The sequence below is a fragment of the Benincasa hispida genome, chromosome 1 (assembly GCF_027475165.1).
Source record: "Benincasa hispida cultivar pf3 chromosome 1, pf3_genome.v1.1, whole genome shotgun sequence".
NCBI classification, from domain to species: Eukaryota; Viridiplantae; Streptophyta; class Magnoliopsida; order Cucurbitales; family Cucurbitaceae; genus Benincasa; species Benincasa hispida.
In genome coordinates this window covers 17,229,785-17,253,043 of record NC_143478.1, presented here as the reverse complement: position 1 = coordinate 17,253,043, position 23,259 = coordinate 17,229,785, and the positions used below count along the sequence as shown (strand labels likewise).

Below are 23,259 nucleotides of genomic sequence, written 5' to 3'. Positions count from 1 at the left end.
ATTTTAATATGATTTAAATACATAATTAATTAAATATCTTAAATATGTGATATTTAATTTTAATTAATTAATAAATAATAAATAAATTATGATTTAATATATTTAATTAAATAATAATAAAATAAAATTATGTATAACTTTCCAACATTGTTGATTGCCGGAATTTGTGCTGAGAGGAAACTATTTGAAATCAGTCTTCAAGGATGATTTTTGCACAAGATTCGATCCGTTCATCTTTTTATAGTACTTGGAGTCTATGACTTTTTTAATCTTTTTTTTATGTTGGATATAGAATCTATGACTTTTCTAAATTTCTTTTTTATGTATGACAACTACGTTTTCTAATATTTATTTATTAAAAAAAAGTCGAGAAACGTGTGACTAACTAGTGAAATCAATGGTTGGAGTCAGATTTGTGGAGAAGTCTTGTTTTTTTCCCCTTTGCTTTTGGCCGTCTAAAAACTCTTTTCGGCGTAAACTGAGAAAAGCAAAAGGAAAAGAGGGAAGATTTCTGGAAATTTTTACATTTTAAGGTACCTTTTGTGAGAACGGTTTTATCTCGTGCTTTGCTCTCTTTTTTATCTAATCATTTATTCTCACTTTAACTCCTTTAAATCATTAGTATTCAAATAAAGTGTAATTTTCAAATAAAGTAAAATAAATAAATTTATTTATAAATATAGTAAAATATATTATTTATCAATGATAGTTCGCATTAGAACACAATAGACTTCTATCACTAGTGATAGAAGTCCGTCGCAATCTATTGCTTGATGATAGAAGTCTATTGCATTCTATCGTGGTCTATCATCGATAGACAATGTTATTTTGTTATATTTGAAAACATTCTCAACAATTTTACAATTTAAAACAATTACCTTCAAATAAATCGTTAAATATCTTAGAGAAAATTTGAGAATATAACACAAAGATCATAATATAGATCTATATTGACATCATATTATGAATGGCTAACATATTCAACCTAATTCAACTAATAGAAAATTTATATTATCAATCTCGATGTTGTAGTTTTTTATTTTCAAGTGGTCTTAGTCTCTTGTTTTCTTTCTTTTTTTTTTTCTTTAATTTGGTTTTGAATAGTTTATATGTCAATAAAATTATTTTATTACTATAGCAAATGAATGATGGACTTGCGAAATTCATTTTATTGATGGGTGTATCTTTATTTTATTTTTTTAGTTCAATAGAATGGAAATGAAAATGGAATATATTAGGGCTATTTTTAAATATTAAGAAAATGAATCAAAATATTTATAAAATATAGCAAAATTTTATAACTATCAAATAGAATGGAAATGAAAATGGAATATATTAGGGTTATTTTTAAATATTAAAAAAAATGAATCAAAATATTTACAAAATATAGCAAAATTTTATAACTATCAGCATCTATCATTGATAGTTATAAAATTTTGCTATATTTTGTAAATATTCTCAATAGTTTTACCATTTGAAATAATTTTTCAATATATTAACCTATGGTGAAGGTACATATATGTTAGTTAAGTTATATTCATATTGATAGATAATTGGATTTTAAGTAGGAATGAATATGATTTCACGTGTCAAATAGAACATGACCGACAATATTTATAATTCTTATGTATTTAAATAATAATGTAGTGGTGAATTTAACGTTATCTTTGTTTTGTTTTTTTTGTTAAAAACTTTTATTTTAATAAATGACCTAATTGGGAATCAAAAACATCTTAATATAAAATTGAGATATTTAAATAAGATTAAATTGAGGACAATTCAAAAAATTAGAAACTAAGATTAAAAACAGGCGATATATAATTTCAAAGTAGTTTTATTTACAAAAATAATAATGAATAATATGGCTAGCTAATTAGCATTTTAATGAGTCAAAGATAATAAGTACTTCCATTTTTCAATATATAAGAAAGATTAGGGGCCATATTTAAAACAAAACTCAATATTAGATAGTAAATTACAATGTAGTACATTTATGACAAGAAAGTTACACCAAGATGAAATAGTCTTACTATTATTTTGTCCTTTAGCCATTAGCAATAGTGATCAAGTCTAGCATGCCAATAAAAGCAAAATATTTTATTACTAGCTGCTTTATATTAACTTTATTGACTATTGAACAAAAGAATCTTTAATTCTAACAAAATTACAAAAGTCGAGTCGTGAATCGTGAAAGGAAAGATAACCAATTCAATATATATATATATATAGGAAAAGAATTAACACCTTTTTTTTTCTTAAAAAAAAAATTAACGTAACTTTTTTTTATCTTTAGTTTTTAAAAATTAAGTCTATAAGCGTCTTTCTCATCTCTAAATTTATTTATTCTTATTTATTTTCTACCAATATTTTAAAAAATCAAAGTTAATTTTTTAAAATGATTAATGTAATTATTATTTAAATATGTCTAACAATCTCCCACTTGGGCTATGTCTATGTACCTAATATAATTAAATCATATAAACCTTAAGCGTGCATAAACATGTTATTTCAATAATAGAATTCCTCTTTAGTTCAATCTGGTCCATCTCCTATATTAGCATGGAATCAAGGCGGCGTTCGTCACTACTCTTGTAACTAAACCTTCCTTGATCACCAATTCCAATACATTCAATGACATAGATCAAGTATGGATGGATAGCATGGAAACTACATGCAAAGTGATCTGGATCATGCCTGTTTCCAACTAGTCCAAATTCCATAATGAGATCATTCTAAAAAAAAACTTTATGCTAAACTGCATGCATGATAAACAAGTTCAGATAATAAAACATAAACCATCAACTTTATTCTATATAGAAAATAGATAAAATAAGGTCAAAGAACATTCTCAATAACAAACTCCCACTAAATCATAGAATCAGAAAATTGACTAACACCCATGTGAACAACATGCTCATGAAAAACTTTAGGTGGTAAACCTTTAGTCAATGGATCTGCCACCATAGAGTTTGTTCCTATGTGTTATATCGAAATTTGACCATTCTGAACTCTTTCTTTAACAACCAGAAACTTCACGTCTACATGCTTTGACTTCGTATTGCTTCTGTTGTTGTTAAAATACATCACAGCCGACTTATTATCACAAAATAATTTTAGTGGTCTTTCTATGCCAACCACTATCCGCAGCCCAGTGACAAAATTTTGCAACCATATTCCATGATTGGATGCCTCATAACATGCTATAAACTCCGCATCCATGGTAGAAGAAGCCATAAGTGTTTGTTTAACACTTTTCCAGGATATAGCTCTTCCAGCCAACATAAAGATATAGCTTGAAATGGATCGCAAAGTGTCTTGACATCCAGCATAATCAAAATCAGAATACCCAATGATCTCCAAAACTTCTGATCTCCGATAAGTGAGCATATAATCTTTTGTTCTCTGTAAATACCCCATAACCCGTTTGGCTGCTTTCCAATGATCCATCCCCGAGTTACTCAAATATCTGCCTAACACTCCAACTATGAACGCAATATCTAGACGCGTACATACTTGAGCATACATTAGACTTCCAATGGCCGATGCATAGGGAACCTTCTGCATCTCCTTAGTCTCGAGTGTGGTCTTGGGGCATTGACCTAAATGAAATTTATCATCTTTAGCGATCGGGGTATCTCCCGGCACACAGTCTTTCATGCCAAATCTACTCAAGATCTTTTCAATGTAGTTCTTTTGTGACAATCTCAAAATACCTTGAGAACGATCTTGCAATATTTCAATTCCTAATACAAAAGAAGCATCACCAAGATCCTTCATCTCAAAATTTCTTTTTAGAAATCTCTTAGTGTCATGCAATAAACCTACATCATTACTAGCTATGAGTATGTCATCAACATATAACGCCAGAAAGATTGATTTACTCCCATTGAACTTGTGATATACACAATCTTCCACAATGTTCACCTCAAAACCAAATAAGGTTATCACTTCATGGAATTTGTGATATCATTGACGAGAGGCTTGCTTGAGACCGTGGATAGATTTCTTTAATTTGCATACCATAGACTTTAAATTATCAAACACAAAGTTTTCTGGTTGCACCATATAAATCATCTAATCAATGTTTCCATTGAGAAACGCAGTTTTTAAATCCATCTGGTGTAGCTCTAAATCAAAGTGAGATACCAGTGCCATGATTACCCTAAAAGATTCTTTCGATGAAACCAGAGAGAAAGTCGCTTTGTAATCAATGTCTTCCTTTTGAGTAAAACCCTTTGCAACAAGACGAGCCTTATATCTTTCGATATTGCCATGTGAATCCCTTTTGGTTTTAAATATCCATTTACAACCTATGGGTTTCACTCCTGATGGCAGTTCGACAAGTTCCCAAACATCATCGTCTTTCATGGATTTTATTTCCTCTTCCATAGCACTTATCCAATTTTGAAAGTTAGAACTTTGTAAAGCTTGTTGGAAGTTAATTGGATCATCTTCCATTACGCCCACATCATCCTGATGTTCTTGAAGAAACACAATATAATCATCTGGAATTGCACTTCTTCTCTCTCTAGTAGATCTTCTTAGTAGCACTTCTTGAGGTTGTTGAGTTTGAACTTCAGGTTCAACATCGGGGACTTCAATGTTGTCTTGTTCTATAATTGGTTCAATAATGAAGTCAGAATTGGAGTCTGAACATCATTTATAATCACATGAGGAAAAGAAACAAATTCCTCTTCAAAGACTTTCCTTATGTTATCTTCCCTCCTAAACTCAACATCCTCAAGGAATCTAACATTTCCTGTCTCAAACAATGATCTAGAAGTGGGATCATAAAAATTGAAACCCTGAGAGTGCTCAGAATACCCAACAAAATAGCAGCTAATAGTTATTGAGTCCAATTTTCTTTCATTAGGCCTATAAGGCCTAGCCTCAGCTGGACAACCTCATATGTGAAGATGTCTAATACTAGGCTTCTTTTCTGTCCACAACTCATAAGAGATTTTGGCTATTGCTTTATTAGGTACCCTATTAAGGATATATGTTACAGTTTTTAGTACCTCACCCCAAAGGGATTCTGGTAGAGAAGAATGACTAATCATACTTCTTACCATATTCTTAAGTGTTCTATTTCGCCTTTCCGCTACACAATTCATGCTGGGTTTGCCCGACATAGTGTATTGCGGGACGATTCCACATTCCTCTAGGTATTTGGAAAAGGGCCCTGGACGTTGTTCACCTGATCCATCATATCTACCATAATATTCACTTTAATCCACCACTAGCACATCATTCATAATCGGTGATGGGTATACCAAATACCACAGACAAGAATACGGGTTGCAAGAACACATATTGCCAAAGAAAAAAAAATGACCGTCGAGATTTCCATCCTACCATCGATGAGTTTACAACGCTGCTATAGTAAGCCGACCTTTTTTTAAAAAAAAAATTCTTAAAATGGAAAATGCATAAACTAACAATCCAACATGAAATTCATGCTTTGATACCACTTGTTAGCATAAATTCTTTATATCTATATTGAATAGATAAAATCTAAGATCATTACTGTCAAATTGTCAAGAATAACATACCGGATTCCATTGCAAAATTGATGATAGCTTCAAGATGATGATAGATGACTATGATCTTCCTCAACCAAAACTCCAAATGCCTTAGTGGGATCTCTCTTTAGATGGGATTCAAGAAAGACTGAGTCTTATTGTTTTGATATATTGGGGACCATAGCCCTAAGGTCTTTTTATATACTAGATCAATTAGGGTTCCCATTAAACCCTAATTAACTAGGAATGGGCTTCTACCATTAAGTTCATACTCAATTAGGAATCTAGGGCCTTAATTAATTAGATCACATAATAGGGCCCAATCTAACAAAATAACCCAATGTGATAAATTATTAATCCACATACATAACCCATACTTTAATTAAATATATTATTATTTAAATATATCTAACATGAAGTATTCTTTTAAAATATATATATTGTGTAACGACCCGACCTTTTGAGTACTCTGATAAGGGTCGTTACTCATAATTACACATTTACATTCAAAACATTTTGACCATTGAGGAAAATAAATTTCATTAAAATAATAAAGACAGTTTTCCAAAATAAATAACAAATAAGTAAAACCATTGATCGAGGCCCCTCAAATAATGAAGAAAAAATAACTTAAACAAATAAAATTTTGACCAACATCGAGTTTCAAATCAAAACTTTTAAATAGCTTGAAAACGTAAACTAAGCAGAAGCGATTTACATGTCTCATATGGCATGATCACAGGTCTCTCTCGTCACCCGTCGGTTCATTCCTTTCCTTACCTGAAAAACATAAATTAAGAAAGGTTGAGTATAAAGATACTCAATAAGTGATCTCAACCGGGATCAGGCTATGTATCCACAAGCAGAGAATGTTGGGCCCGTGGCTCAAACAACTACAACTATTTCAAATAATGAAAAGATATCAAAGGACGTACTATGTTGTCTTGACTCGCATGTCTAGTGGCCTGATGGCACATCGTCAAACATGGAAAAAGAAACATGAACGTGAACCTGTCGATTCACGTATGTCTAACGGCTCGAAAATACATTGTCAAACATGGAAAAATAAAATGAACGTGAACCTGTCGATTCACGTATGTCTAGCGGCCCGAAGGCACGCCGTCAAACATGGAAAAGTAACATGAACATGAACCTGTCGATTCACGCATGTCTAGCGGCCCGTAGGCACACTATCAAACATGAAAAAATAACATGAACGTGAACCTGTCGATTCACGCATGTCTAGCAGCCTGAATGCACACCGTCAAACTTGAAACTAGACTCGCTGGTCCTCTGAAATAAAATATGCATCAAGACGAGATGGTAACTGTCCTATTGGTCTAATCATGCATCACATACATAATTTCAGTACTGTTTAAAATTTCAAACATGCTCATAATACTCATAACTATCATGCAACAAGTATATCACAACGACAAAATCATGTTTCTAAAGTCCATTACTTAACTTTATAAATCTAACATACGCCGTCTGGCAAAAAGGCACCAGTAATAGTACCATTTACTAAATTAAGTCAAGGACAGTTATCCCGACAACCAACTCCAATAATTTACTTGAACTAAAACCAACAAAAGGACCGAACGACCATAAATCCTACTAGAAAGCATGCCACTGATCTCCAAACTTCGAATAGTAATTGTTCAAAAACTCGTTTTCCTTGTTGGATAGTGACCAGAAATGCTCCCAAACTTCAATATAAAAGTGAAATATAAAGGATATCTCAACCAATTTGAGCCAAAAGCTAATGGGTGGTCAAGAACCTCCAGGAATTCTAAAACTTACCTAAAATATCAATTTCGGTGACAATGGTATCAACAGCGGTGGCAACCATAGATAGGCAGCGGGTGTTGCTGTCAGACGACATAAATTGTTTAGGTTAGCAGTTGGTAGTGAGGGTCTTGCATGAGAAGGGTTTGTGAGAGTGAGAGAGAAGGAGAATTTCTAGTTTTACAGGTTTTATTCAGCAGCGATTACGAACAAACTAGAGCTTCAAACAACAATCCAACCGTTCAAAATGAAACTCTATATGTCTCGAATAGACTGCCAAATTTGAGCACAATCCAACTGTTCAAACTCCGGCAATCGACAATTTTGTGGAAGTTGTCGCTGAAAAATCGAATTGTTTTCTCCCCAATCTTTTGCCTCTTTTCACTCTCATTTAATTTCGAAAAAAATCTCAATTCTTTTTTTTTTTCAAATTTTGAAAAGATAAATAAAATATTTTATAACAATATATCCAAAATCTCTAAAGACTCTATTAAATTAATAAATCAATTAACTTTTCAAAGTATCTTAATTTAGGCTTCAAGAACCAAAATTAAATGACATAAAATCCATCGATTTGATACAAATTAAATCCTTCCAAATATTTAAATCAATTCAAAACCACCTGAAATTAATTATCTCCTTAATTTATTTTTTTTAAGATTGCTCTAAAATTCAAAATCAAATAAAAGCAAAATTCAATATTTTCAATACAATTAGTTCAAATATCTAATCAATTAAATTCAATTTAACCAATAAAATTTTTTTTTCAATTATTTCAATTTAATCTCAATTTTTCAAATGAAAGGAAAATTTAAACTCACTAATGTTAGATAATTAACTTAAATTTTCTGAAATTTGGGATGCTACATATTGTTATGTTAATTAATTATCAAAGTAAAAGTAATTGAATATTTTTATATTAAACATTAATTAAAACTTAAATTTAGTTATTCAAATAAATATAAATTAATTAGAATATCATAATTAATAATAAAAATTTATATATTTGTTTAAATTTATTATGTTTGAAGTACATGTTTAAATTAATAAACTATGTTATATTTTTACAGTGATGTCAAATGAATTTTAAAGTTGAATATTCCAAGTTTTAAAAACTAAAGTCACGTTTATCCCGATAAAAAGGTAATAAATTTATGATAATGTGAAAAGTAGGCCCATTTGATTACCTTTAATATTGTTACTTGTGTTATGCATCCGTACTAACACATAGGACCTACTTCCAAATCTGTAGTAAAAAAAAATGGAAACGGATTAACGAGCGGAGTATGCTCAATCTAATTACTTTAGAAGTTACTCGTTATGATTACGATTATTGGTACTGTTCCAAAGAAAATATCAATTTTGACACTTTTACTATTATCGTTACCGTTTGACTCTTAGAGGTAATGATAACGGTAATGATAACAGTAATGATAATAATAACGATAATAATAAATGTGATTAATGAATACAATAAAAAAACAATCTAATTATATTTGCCATTCAAATTTATTATAATTCACTCATTTTCATTACACCCTGCAAATAAGAATATTTAATTCCCACTTGAGATATTATGGTAGAAAGAAAATAATAAGTCATTTTTTGAAGAAACAAAACACTCGGAAGAAGATGATAGGGGCGAGCTCTTTTGATTAGTGGATTTCCAAGTGTCGACCGCTACGGCCCTCCGGCAGCGTGTCTACGCGCTTAATCAGCGCGTTCTTTCCACTTCTCTTGTGAATGTGTTTTCTTTTTTTACAAAATTCCACACTTTAAATATGAAATTGCTTTAGACTTTTAAATTTCAAAGTCTCCATATCTCTTCCACTCAGCATATTTCCTCACCTCGTACTTCTTGTTTCTTCAATATCAAATCAGTGGCTCTCTTGTAATCAGATTCTACTACAATTTTCTGAAGCGGAATTACTGATTTTGTCATTCTGATACATTCAAGAATCGATTTGATTTAGCTAATACCTCTGGAAAAAGAAGATTTAATTTTACAGCTTCATAGCAACCAAAACTCCAAGCGAATTTCAGATTGACACTCTCAGACCAGTTTAATCATGAGAATTTTTTCAGGATACATCAACATCGAGTTTGAACCAGCCATGAAAAGGAGGCATCTAACAAGGAAAAGAATGAATCTATACATTCTGTGAATTACCAGCTCCTATGAATTTTTTACTGTGTGCAATCAGAAATTCTTCTTGGTAGGAGATGATCCATTTACTCTTCATTTTGTAGGGAGTTAATTTTCCATTATGGATAAGCTTGTTTTGAACAAATCAAATAGACAAGCAACCAATAGCAATCAAACACAATTCATCATCCTTACATCTTGAATTAATGTCAAACCATCTATCAACAAAACTATCATCATAATCAACAAAGAGAATATAACAAGAAGATAATTCTCTCATAGACTTTGCTCGATGACAGGTAAATAAAATATAGTCAATGCTTTCAAAATCATCAGAACATAAAGGACACCAGGGAGAAATCTCCACTCTTCTCTTCAACAGATTAATCTTAGTAGGAAGAATATTCGTTACTGCTCACCACATAAAAAGCCTAACTTTAGATGGAACTTTAAGCTTCCAAATAATCTTCCAAACCCCAATCATAAGATTTGAGCTTGAAGATTGAGAGTAAACTCTAGATCTCTGGAACCACTTATAACCACTTTTAACTATATACATTACTTATTTTTCACAATGTCATATCACCCTATCAACAAGTCTTAAATTCAAAGGGTCTTCAAAATTATCTCAATATCATCGGTAAAGCAACCTCCTTCAACAACTCAATATCATCTTTTTTTTTAATTTCTAAACTTTAGGGAAAAAAAATATTTTCATATCTTAAGTCCATCTTGCTCAATTTTCATCAATAAAATAAGACTTGACATCAATCTAAAGATATTTTGTTAAGCTTCACATTTAATTTTTAAAAGTTTAAGGATCAAAATAGATATTTTTAAAATCGGTAAAATTGTAAGTTTGACCAAAATATTATTTAAATTAATCTTTTATAATATTAAGTTAAAAATGCAAATATGAGAATTTGAATAAGGAAATTTAGAGGACAGTTGAGAAAACCTTACAATAAAAATGAAATATATGTTGGTCAAGCTTTTAAAAAAAAAAAATGGAGGCAACGGTCAAGCTTATTAGATATTAGGACTTTTGAAAAATGTTTTAAATTCACACTTAACGTCTGATTTGATAATGATTTTATTTGTTATTTTTGTTTTTCAAAATCAAATCTATAGTCACTATTTCCACATCCAAATTTCTTATTTTGTTATCTATTTTTTACCCATAGTTTAAAAAACTAAGCCAAATTTTGAGAACTAAAAAAGTAGTTTTCAAAAACTTGTTTTTATTTTTGAAATTTGATTAAGAATTCAACCATTATAATTAAAAAAATGCAAATCATTATAAGAAATATTAATGAAATAGGCTTAATTTTCAAAAACAAAAATAAAAATAAAAAACCAAATAATTACCCAACAGATCTAAATGTTTTAGACTCACACTTTTAGTAAAAATCTTGAATGGCCAGGAAAATCTCACAAACTTATAATCGATTCCAAAGAAAATCATGGTGAAAAATTGATTGAGTTCATAGAAATTTTGACTTTTTTGAAATGTGTGAATTTGGGGGCATTTCTTCTTAAATTAATTTGTGCATTTATTGTTAAGACAATTTTATTCATTAAACTCGGTTTAGAGATTAGAATTTGATTAATTTTTTTATTTTTTATTTTTTTTATTGAAACAAGCAAATTTCAATAGATTCTTGCATGCTTTACTTTTGTTATAATTAATAGGTGATCGTAATGGAACCTAGCAAAAAATAAGAATGACAATACAAATTTAATGGATAATTTGTTCGAATTAACAAGTCTTGAGCAATAATATACTCAACTCACTAAACTTAATTTCATTTTTTCCTATTTTACTCCCAATCCACACTTTTCTCTCTCAAAATGATAATCAGTTCGATTTTGATGGTTTTAGGATAATTAAGAATCGAATCAAACCAATGATTTTATAGAGAAGAAATCCAAACCAATGTTTAATAAAAAACAAAACCAATAGATGGGATATTGTTTGGTTCTGTTTATTATCGAATTGGTTCTTGTTTTTTACTTTTTTTTTCATTTTTTTAATTTCTACTTTTGTTTTAAACTGGTTCTTTTTTCTAATTTAGATTGAATTTATTTTTTTATAGATCGAAATTTTATATTTTGATTTTTTTTGGCACTTCTTTAAATAAAAAATATATAAACATCATTATAATTGGTCCTTTTTTTATAAAGAATAAATATATATGCACCATAATAATTATAATATTAAAAAATATATAATATTAGAGTTTATTTTCACATATGTTCAGTTTGATCGTATTTTGTTTGGTTTTTCAATAAAAATCAATTCAAATTAATACTTTTTAGTTTTCTCCAAATACAAATGATATGTCTAATTTTATTCTAAAAACCAAATCAAACCACTAGATGGATTTGAGTTTTTAGTTAGACTCCTACTACTCTCATCCATTTTTACCTCTAAAATCATTAGATTATATATAAAAAGAAAGGTGAATTTTAAACCAACAATTTTGGGAGAGACAGAAATGTTGACTTTGGAATGATCAAATTTCTATTCATTGGGATTATTTTGCCCTTTTTCTCAATGAGACAAAGGGATGTAATGAAAAGATTGAAAATTATATAGTTATTTTTGAGAAAGAGAAAGTGAAAGTGTAAGTGGTGGACAGAAGGTAATGTTAAACTCCATTTTGAGGAACAAAGAAAAAGGCAAAAAGCAAAAACAAACCCACAAACACATTTCTTTTCAAACAATATAACAAAACCTTCCAACTTTTCCACCGTCCCCACTACTTCTTCTTCTTTTTTTCCCTTTTCTTTCTACTGTCACCACCACCAACTCTTCTCCCTCTCCTCTACCGCCACCTTGTACCCTCTCTATGCTTCTCCTCTTTCTCCTTGGCCTTGCCTGAACCACCATTAGAGCATAAATGTGTGAGGAGGTGTTTGTCAAGCAATTGAGAGGTAGGGTGTTTGGAAGTGTAAAGTTGTGAACTCCACTTTTTTTTTTTTGTCCAAAAAGTTCGTGTGCCTCACTACTAAAAAACAATTTTATATCATATTAACTTCACAACTCCACTCTTTGTCTCAACACTCATTTAAAACTTTGGGTAGTGGCTTATAGGACACTCAAAGTTTTCATTCTCAATCTCCAATTAAGTGTTTCCAATCTTAATCTTCATTAGAAATTCTATAAGATTTATGCTTCTAGAGTAGTTTTGATACATTTAAACGAAATATTACAAACTTTCAAAGAATAATGATATTAAATTTTAAGGATATTTCTTTTATAATTTTATTTAACCTAATGTCTCAATTTTATAATATTTGAGAAAAGTAAGAGTCTATTTGGTAGAAAAGGTATTTGATAATATATTTATAAACCATAAATTAATTAGAGTTAATCACTAAATATTAAGTTAAATGTAAACCAAATAGATCTAAATCTCTAGAATTTGAATTGTCTACCCATTTGGGACGTCAAAATCAACCGTAAACTTTGATAAACTATAATGAGTGTTGGTATATATTATGAGTTAGCGGATGAGGATCCAAATGAGGAAGGCGTGGGTGGGGTAGACAGTAATTCGGCGAATGCCCAATGGAAGCAAGACAAAGCCAGACAGAATAAGAGAATCATGAGAAAGCATACAAACTTTTCAAACAAATTCACCCTTCTTTCCTTTTTCCCCCTTTCAACTCTCTCTGACACACAACAAAAACCCTTTTTCACTTCCCATTTCTTCACAAAGACCCTTCTTTTGCTTCGTTTATGGCGTCCCCTTCCATTTTTCTTCTTTAATTCTCTCTTTTTCCTCATACCTTCCTTCTTCCTCTGTTTTTCTCTCCCAACTATAATCTTAGGGTTTTGTCTTTACTCATGGCGGAAGCTGCTCTTCCCATTCCCCACCGGATTCATTCCTTATCTGCCCTCGATGCTCTCGGAAAACATAGGCTGCTCGCCGAAATGAAGCGCCTCGACCAAGAGGCTAGATTTCTGGAGGTGCTTCTTTCTCTGTTCTGTTTTTACTTCTTTTGTTTTGTTGTTTCCAGCAACTTTTACTTTCATTTGTAATGAGACATTACTGAAATAATTCATGGGTTTAATTCTTATTTTGTTTTTTATATTTTTTTGTTCAATTGTTTTACTGCTTCCCCCATAAGTTTCTATGGTTCCTTTTAAAAAATCGGGGGAAAAAAAGTTAGATTTTTGTTTGTGGGTGTTGCCACTCTGTCTCTCTGATGTCGCCAAAAAAAATTTGAGATTGGTAAAATGATGAACTTTTATATAGAATGAAACTGGAAATTATGGAATTCCACTGTGTTGAAATTGCAGGAGGAGCTGGAGCAGTTAGAAAAATTGGACAAAGCATCAGCATCATGTAAAGAGTAAGTTGGATTTGGCAATAAATTCCATTGTTTGTTCCATGAAAAATCCCCAACTTTTTTAGTGTTTCTTTATTTTTACATCGAATCTGAACTTTACCAGGTTGTTGGACAGTGTAGAAATGAGATCAGACCCTCTACTTCCAGAGTATGCTTCTTTACTTAACATTTGCTAATTCATTTTTCATATTCAAAATCATGGTCCGATTCGTTCATTTTTTTACAGAACTCTCGGCCCGGTAAATCCAGCTTGGGATCGATGGTTCGAAGGCCCGAAAAATTCGAATCGATGCCAATGTCGATGCAGATGCTGGATTTTGTAACCATTCTGTTTGATTTTATATACACACATATATATATAATTTTCTGGTTTCCACAGAGTGTGAGGCCCTGATTGCCTAATGCCCAATGAATTCGAAAAGCTCACTCATGTGATGATCATTGGCTATCTCAAGATTCACCCATTTCTCAGTAACAGGGCTTTCACATTAATGAATGTTCATGTTGTGGTTTTCAAAAACAATTTTACTGCCTTTTTTTTAGGGGTTTGGTTGGTAATTGGTATAGCACTATAGCTATAGAATATAGAGTGAGTTTGATTGAAACAATTTCTTTTTTTTGGAGGTAGGGAAAGGGCAATTCCAAGAAGTAGTTTCTGAATGAACACTAGTAAAGTACGTTATCCAAAAGTATTTTAAAATATTACTTTCTCAATTTTCGTGACGTTCAAGTATTGCAGTTTGAATAGTTTTTTACTTTTTGAGAATTTCAAAAAATAATTAAATTGCAAAACTTTTCGTGGTTGGTTTTATCTCTTTTGTTGAACAGAATCCCACGGCAACGTGTTGCAGTCAATAGTGATCATCTTTAATTTTTCACTACTGACGATAAGAAAAGAGAATATATATTGGATAGGTTAATAGCTTGATATTATGTGGTATGCTCTTTTACCGGTTAAATTAGAAAGTCTAGTTTTCAAACGTGTGTTTAAGTGTCTAATAAATTAAAATTTTGTCTATTTAATTTGTTTACATTAAATATGTATAATAGATTATTGATATATTCAATATTTTAAAAATTAAATGGAATATTTACTTAAATGAACTTAGCTCAATAATACACTCCCTATCAAATTGGTCAATATCACGTTGAAAAAAAAATATTAAAGAGCTATTACACAGAACAAAATAGACACTAATTTGACTTCTTTTATATAACGATAGTTTTCATTCCAAAAATTTATGTTTTATAGAAAAGGAAAAGTTTGATTGTTAACAATTAAATGTATAATCTTGTTTCTAAAATTATCGATCACCTCTTAAGGACAGAAAAACAGCTCAACTTTTAATCCAATTCCACATGTCTTCCTCATTTGGAAGGACACTAGCAATTCTTTTAATATTGCTCCATCTTTTTAAAATAAAAAAAAAAATTAATACAACTATGAAATCAAAATGGAATTAAACAGGATATGTAAACTGCTCTCAGACTTGTGTAAAATGAAACAGAAGGCGCGGAGTTTAAACACAAGATTACAAGTAAGAATGAATCTCACAAGCAGTGAGTGAGTTCTGTATTAACTAGGTGCCTTGCCAGTTACTTGTTGTGCAATCCACCCGAGACCATCGTATAAACCGTCTCCGGTCAGGGCAGAGCAGGCTTGGATGTGCCAATCGTGATTCTTGATACTGTGGAGGGAAAGAGCATCAGTGATTTCAACGGGAGTCATGGCATCCTTAAGATCTTGTTTGTTTGCAAAAACCAGCACCACAGATTGCTGAAGATCTTCGTGACCGAGTAGCCTGAAGAGCTCCTCCTTCATAATGGAGATTCTTGCGCTATCTGTACTGTCTATCACTGCAATCACTGCATGGGTTCCGCGGTAATATGTTGCCCATGATGTCCTAAGCCTCTCTTGCCCACCAAGATCCCATACCTAGAGAAGACATATAGCCAAAAGAAAACGTGTTTAGTTGAGGGAAAAGCTCAGTTTAACCTTCGAAATGAGGAACAAAGACAGGTTTTGCACAAAGTCTCCTATATAACTGCCTTTTCTAGATAGCGAGAATACATTTTTCCAACAATTACTCTTGTTTCTACTTTCTTAGTTTGGCAAATAAACCATCACAATATCTGAGGAAACCACACACAAAATCACAAACCAAATCAACCAACTATGTCCCTTCTGAAAGACTGCAAATTGTGAGGGGTTTTGGGAGGTTTCCAGTTAAATGCTCTTGAAATGTGTCTTACAAAAAGCCAGGATAAATCTCATACTTCGGCTTGGCTTTTCACAAGACTAGCCTTCGGGAAGATAAAAAGGGAATATATTGCTTTATTCACGAACTAGTTTTGGACTTCACACGCAAAGTATCCACCTTTACAGACAACATACCAATTGCTATATCTTGCACCACAAATCCTTTTCTAGGTCAATCTTTTGCATCAGCCAAAACCCATAGACTCACAATTTTAAGTGACAACTCAACGCCAATAGTCTGGAGCATTCAAGGGTCATAGTGCAAACCAATACTCTAAGAATCCCCAATGGATGTAATATATGAACAACAAACAAAGAGCACCGATAAAAAAATTATGGAACGATGAGAAGGCAAAGTAGAAGTAAATTGATAAACTGATAGATTGAGTGCACCTCAAATCGGATGTTCTTGTACACAAGCTCTTCAACATTACTTCCCACGGTAGGATGGGTAGTAACAACCTCTCCCAAGTGCAATTTGTAAAGTGTGGTCGTCTTTCCAGCATTATCCAACCCAACGACGACGATCTTGTATTCTTTAGCCGGAAATAACATGAACCAGAATCTCGATATGAAAGCCCCCATCGGACGATAAATCGCCTAAATATCTAAACAATGAAATACATAAATTACTCATCAACAGCAACGTAAAAGTTCGACACATGGAATTTGATGTCGAAAAAGAAGAAGAATCACATAAAAACGGAAACAAGACAAGCAGAACTACTTAATTGAATGGGATGAATGATAAATTGCAGATCCAGATCGGATGACCAAAAAAAGGGTTGAAATTGAAAAGAAAGTTAGCAAACCTGAACTAATCGATGCGGGGAATCCGATACGGAGGGAGGTTTACAGAAGAAGCGATGGAGAGGGAGAAGAGAAAACCCTAATCGCATTCATAGATGAAATTTCTGAACTTGAGAAAGAATAATAAAATTGGGGCATCGATAGTATTTGTTCGCTAAGTTAAAGGAACTTCGAGGAAGGTGGTGGACAGCAGGGATCGTTTGATCCACCGTGGCAGCTTGACGTGTGCATATTTGTTGGGCCACATTAAATCCAATCCACTATGTTAGTCCATTACCAAACCAACTATGCGTACTAATAATCACACCTAACAATATTAGGTCTAACCAATAATTATAAAATCGTATGAAATAAACAATTTTTCAAGATTCTCCATTTTCTCCAAAATTCATAGGTTTTGTCCAATACATGTGTGACACTAAGCATAAGTTGTTGTATGACATATGGCCAATCATGTGATAATGAAGGAAGACACTTGGCTTTTGACATTAAGCGTAGACATTTATCTAATACATTATAATATTTATAACAATATTTTATGTTTTACTATATCTCACGTAAATTACAAAAAAATAATAATAATAATAATACAAGTTTAGTTTTTTTTTTTTTTCAAGTATGTGTTTATTTAATTCTTAAATTTTTAAAATTGTTTAATAGTTTTTTGAGTTTCAAATTAGTGATTATTAACTAATATGTCTCTAAGTAAGAGAAACTTTAAACTTTCAAATTTATATCAAGTGGATTTATAGATTTTAAAAATATAGTTAAATCCATCTTTATCGTCACTTTAGAGTAAATTTCACTCGATTGATATTGTAGTCATATCCAATTTCATCGCAATCTTTTATGTTGCAGTTAATTGCATAAACACAGTCGAATCCAATAACTAATAAGCGCATTATCAGAAATAAGACCACTGGAGGACAAAAGCATATTGCTTTAAATAAATCATGGAATCTAAAACTCGCTTTAAACTGTTAACAATTGTCTTAACAATAATTTTATATATCGCATTATAGAGACTATGTGGGCCAAACTCAGTCATGAGCAGCCCATAACATTTAGGAATTAGAACAATATATGGTAGATTTATTTATGGGATTTTTACATAAAAAGAAATCGTCTATATTTCAAAAATGTCTTTAAATTTGAATTTGTTTTACTAAAGATTTTTAGTATTTTTTTTTATATAAATTTACTCTTTTTATTATTTTTATTCTTGATTTATATATTTTTTTTCTTATTTTCAAAACTTTCTTAATAATGGAGAGAGAAACTATATTTATTATGGAGAAAAAATATTCATTTAATAAGATTTTTTTTCATATTTTCAAATTGAGAGAGAAAATGTATTTATTTGTTGAGATTTTTTTCTTTTTTTTAATTTAATTGGAGAGTGAAATGCATTTAATGAAATTTATTTCTGTTTTTGTTGGTTTCACTTTTTTTTGTTTTGCCGATTTATAGTTATTTAAAATATATCTCAAAACATTTTGTTAGGTATTTAAAAATATTCTAACCAACATATGAAATATAGCACAATATATAAATTCGATATTTGACATAAATCATTTATAATACATTTATTATGAAGAGAGAAAATGCATTTATTATGATTTTTTCTCATTTTTCGATTGTAGAGATAAAATGCATTTGATACATTTTTTCCATTTTCATTTGAAGAGAGAAAATGACATTTAATATGATTTTATTTTCCATTTCGTTTTTCATGTTGATTTTTGTTATTATGTGAAATGTTTTATTGTTTGTTCACCTGTACATATAATATATTTTGTTGTTTATTTGAACACATTCTAAAAATATATATGAAATATATTGGTAAATATATTTGATATCTACTCAACTATTCATGGTTATTTTTAAATATACCTTAGAACATAAATTATAGAACATATATACAAGCGTGTATATATCATATATCATAAATTCAAAGTATTCAAAAATCAACAAAAAAAAATATCTACCATGATATATAAATTATAGATGGACTTGATGTTCAACATAGAACATATATATAAGCGTATATATCACAAAACAAGAAATTTAAATATAGAAATCATCGTCGTTTATATAAAATGAACGATTATATATATCACAGTATATATATCATCATATTTTATATTAAACCCCCCACTATCGACCAGATCTTCTTGCCTAGCTCCGTCGATTGGATCTGCCTAAGTCCACACATTGATCTGCTCGCACCCTGTGCCGGAAGCTTCGCCATGCCGTCTCACGTCGTTCGTTTGTTTGAGCCCGCACCTTCATCGACTAGATCTGCCCGAGACTGCATCGAATTTGCTCGCGCTCGGTGCCAGAAGCTTTGCCTTGCACCATGTCGTCTCACGTGTTCGTATGCAATCATGTTGTTGTTTACTCAAGCCCGCGTCGAATTGCTCGTGCCCGCACTGGAGATTCTCTCTCCCCCCACGTCGTTGTCTACCGCCTGCAACTCACACCGCCGGAAGGAGAAAAAAGATGAGAGGGAGGAGTAGGGTTGCCAACAGGGCCGGGGCGAGGGAGGGATCCCCACCTTGTCCTCGTTGGGGGATTTTACCCCATCCCCGCCTCCATTGGGGACCCATTCCCCATTTTGCCTTTTGTTTTCCAATTAGACTTTCTTGCCCCCTAAAATTCTATTTGATTTAGCCTTTTGTTTTGATTTGGTTAAGTTAAATACCCAATATATATATATATATGTATGTATGTATGTATACACGGGGACAAGGACGGGGACGGGACGGGGATACTTTTTCCATCCTTGCTCTGTCCTCCGTCCCGTCCCTATCCCCGATCAACTTGAGGATTTTCCGCCCCCGATGCCTCGCGAGGAATTTTGCCAACCCTAGGGAGGAGGAAGAAATGAGTGTGAAATATGGGGAGAGAATATATGAAATATATTATTGAAGAGAGAGAATATATGCATGGAGGAGAGAGAGTATGTATGAAGAAGTGAGAAATAGATAAATATAGTCACTGAGAGTTAAATTGTAAATAGCCACTGATATCAATGAAAATAGGGAGACCAATAGTTTTTTTTTTATATAAAAAATGAAATGTTCGAGACAATAACGTAATATATGTCCATTATTTAGGTCTTTATGTAGAAATCTCTTTATCTATCTCAAGTTACAATCTTGTTGACGAAACATATTCCTAATTGTATAAAATAACTTATATAGAACAAAAAGGCAATCACATCAAAAGTTTAATTTTCTTAAGCAAAAAATTAAAAAGTAAACCTGCACATGGCCTAAATAATTGTTATTAGATTGAACCTTCACAAATTCTTATGCCAATTGCGCTAAGTTGAATTGGCATTTGTATGTTGAGTGTTAAGTATTAACCAAAAAAACAACCAATAACCAATTGTCACTTGAAAACTAGATTTCAATATTTATTTGATAAATTTTGTTTTTCTTTTTTTTCTTTTACTTTTCTTTTGGGCTCAGTGGTTGGGCTGTTAGATTCAAGCCTACAGGTAGGAGCTAGATGTGTCGTAAGCCCACCCCGACTCCTTAACTTCGGCCCAGTTGCGAGGCTAAATATAGATTTTTTTTTTTTTTTAATTAGAAAAAAAAATAAAGATAAAATGGCTTTAAAAAAGGGGGAAAAAAGTAGAAAAACGGTAAACCAATGGGTTTTTTAAAATGAGAAGGAGAAAGGAGGGAAAGAAAACTTGGAATGAAAAATTAGAGTGCATTTCGAAACATGATGACAATTAAGCATCTGATTCCAATAGTTTCCACTGGTTTGAGTGTCATCCTGCGAGATGATAACTATAATTTGAAGGCTGTCGCAGTTAGTCACCTGAATCTCACATATGTTCTTCCTCTGGCTGAATTTTTGGCTATTTTAGAAGGACCCTGCTTGGCCTGAAGTCTAAAGATCTCTCGCATAATTGTGGAGTCAGACTTCCTTGTAGATATGAACCTTATAAACAAAGCTTCACAGTCTTTTAATGACAGTTATGGTTGGCTTACATAAATTTTGGAGATGATTCTATTTTTTGAAGAAATTGAATTTGTGTATGTTCCAAGAATTCGTAATTTCTAGATTCTCTTGTCTTTCTGGAAATTGCATCGTTTCTCCATGTGGCGTTTTAAATCAATTTACTTTCTAAAATTAAGAACCGGAGTATTTAGTAAAAAAATAAATAAGTAAAGGTAAATCTTGATAGTTATAGATAAAACTTAAATCTCAATAAAAAATTAAACTTGTGACCTTTTAAAATGTAGAAGTTAAATTAAAATCAAACTCAAAATCTAATTATTAAAAATGTAACCTTTTAAAATATGGAGGCCACATGAAAACTAGACCTAAAAATTTAGGTAAAGTTTGTTAAATTTTTTGTTTTTTCTTTTCTTTTTGTTTTTTAAAATTAATTTTATTTCATCCATGTTTACATCTTTCTTAACTACAATGATCGAATTCTTAAGTCAAATTTAAGAAACAAAAACAACTTTTTGAAAGCTACATTTTCTAGTTCTCAAAATTTGGCTTTGTTTTTTAAACCACGAGTGAAAAGTAAATAATAAATAAAAAAATTTGGAAGTGGAAATAGTGTTCATATGCTTAAACTTTTTTTAAAAAAAATAAAAAACAAAATAATTATCAAATGAAATCTTAGAGACCAAAAATATATATTATTCTTGTATTTGGATTTTATTGGATACAATAACATGTATAGAGAGTCTAACCTTTTAATTCTTTGTATAATATAGTAATCACTTGCACCATGATTAAATTAGGAAAGTGTTTAAAAAAAAAAAAAACGAATTTTTCAATATTTTTTCTAATGCTATATAAAACTGTCGTATTAGCTCAAGTGTTTTCAACGTTGCAATAATGTTGTGCAAAATAATAATAATAATAATTGCAGATCAGATCATTATTTCGTTACTTAATTTTAAAATGTTTATTTCATTAATCAAATTATATATTTAACCTAAAATTCAAAATAACATACCACTTTTAAAAAATTATATTCATATCAAATCACTACACAGCAAATTAAAATAGTATCGAACACACACAAAGTAATAATAATAATAATAATAAAAAAAAAAAAAAAAAAAAAAAAAGAAGATAAAGAGTAAAGTGTGAATTCGATTGTATTGTAATGTAAGTATGTGACTAAGACACTTGTAACACGTGAAGGGCTCCTCCTGCATGATTTGGATTATTCTACAAATCATGAAAAATTCTGCAAATCTTGCTTTAATCATATTGTCACATCCATGTTAATTTAATTAATTGCCTTTGTGCTATATATTTAATCCAATATTGATAATATTGTCTTCGACATGTTTTCCACATTTTCAGCTTGTATGAGGACGTTTCTACAATATCATATTGAAAGGACCTACGCCTTTATATTCTACCGATTAAAAGATTTGTATACTACACATTCTTATATAATTATTTCATCTATTCGGTAATTTTTTTTTTATTATTTTAAAATTAAGACACTGTTTCCATTTCCATTTTTTTTATTTACTCTTCACCAATAGTTTAAAAGATCAAGTCAAATTTTGAGAAATAAAAAAAAAAATAACTTTCAACAAGTTGTTTTTGGAATTTGACTAAGTATTCGACCATTGTACTTAAGAAATATGTAAATTATTGTAAGAAATGAAGATGAAATAAATTAATTTTCAAAAAACCAATGGTTACCAAACAGGTATTGGTTATTTGATTTTGGGATTTTTAAACACTGTACTTGTTTTTTCACCATTTTCTTATCATAGTTTTTATATTTCATAAATAATACTTGAATTCTAGGTCAACTTCTAAAAGTAAAAACAAGTTTTTTAAAACTACATTTTCATTTGATTTGTAATTTTTAGTTTTTCATAAAAAAAAAAGAGTCATATTTTGAAAACTTTAGGCCTCGTTCGGTAATTAATCGACTTTTTATTTTTTTTTTGTTTTTTAAAATTAAACCTACAAACATGTATTCCCATCTCTAAATTTATTGATTCACTATTGACTTTTTACTAATATTTTTAAAAATCAAATCAATTTTTGAAAACTAAAAAAAAATGGCTTTTATTATTATTATTATTATTTTCTTTTCTTTTCTTTTCTTTTTTTTTTTTTGAATTTAGCTTAGAATTCAACTTTGAATTTAAGAAACCGATGTGAATCATGGTAAGAAATTGAGAGAAAATGAGTTTAGTTTTCAAAAACCAAAAACAAAAAACGAAATGGTTATCAAACTAAACATTAAGAAATAAGTTTTTAAAACTTGTTTTTTGTTTTTATAATTTGACTAAAAATTCAAGTATTTGATTTAAAAAATGGAAACTTGATAAATAAGTTGTTGAAAAACAAACATAATTTTTTTA

The 23,259-nt window shown here is 30.6% G+C and overlaps 2 protein-coding genes across 2 annotated transcripts; one reads left to right on the top strand and one right to left on the bottom strand.

Moving 5' to 3' along the window:
- Window positions 1–12,943: 12,943 nt before the first annotated feature.
- AGG2 (G-protein gamma subunit 2) lies at window positions 12,944–14,337 on the top strand. The gene is made up of 4 exons (XM_039046327.2): window positions 12,944–13,432; window positions 13,766–13,818; window positions 13,919–13,963; window positions 14,042–14,337. The coding sequence occupies exons 1-4, from the start codon at window positions 13,310–13,312 to the stop codon at window positions 14,136–14,138; spliced, it is 318 nt and encodes a 105-aa protein (XP_038902255.1). The 5' UTR covers window positions 12,944–13,309; the 3' UTR covers window positions 14,139–14,337.
- Window positions 14,338–15,157: 820 nt separating this feature from the next.
- ARFC1 (ADP-ribosylation factor C1) lies at window positions 15,158–17,108 on the bottom strand. The gene is made up of 3 exons (XM_039041205.2): window positions 16,888–17,108; window positions 16,469–16,683; window positions 15,158–15,751 (listed from the first exon to the last, which is right to left on the bottom strand). The coding sequence occupies exons 2-3, from the start codon at window positions 16,658–16,660 to the stop codon at window positions 15,392–15,394; spliced, it is 552 nt and encodes a 183-aa protein (XP_038897133.1). The 5' UTR covers window positions 16,661–16,683; window positions 16,888–17,108; the 3' UTR covers window positions 15,158–15,391.
- Between the last annotated feature and the right edge of the window lie 6,151 nt (window positions 17,109–23,259).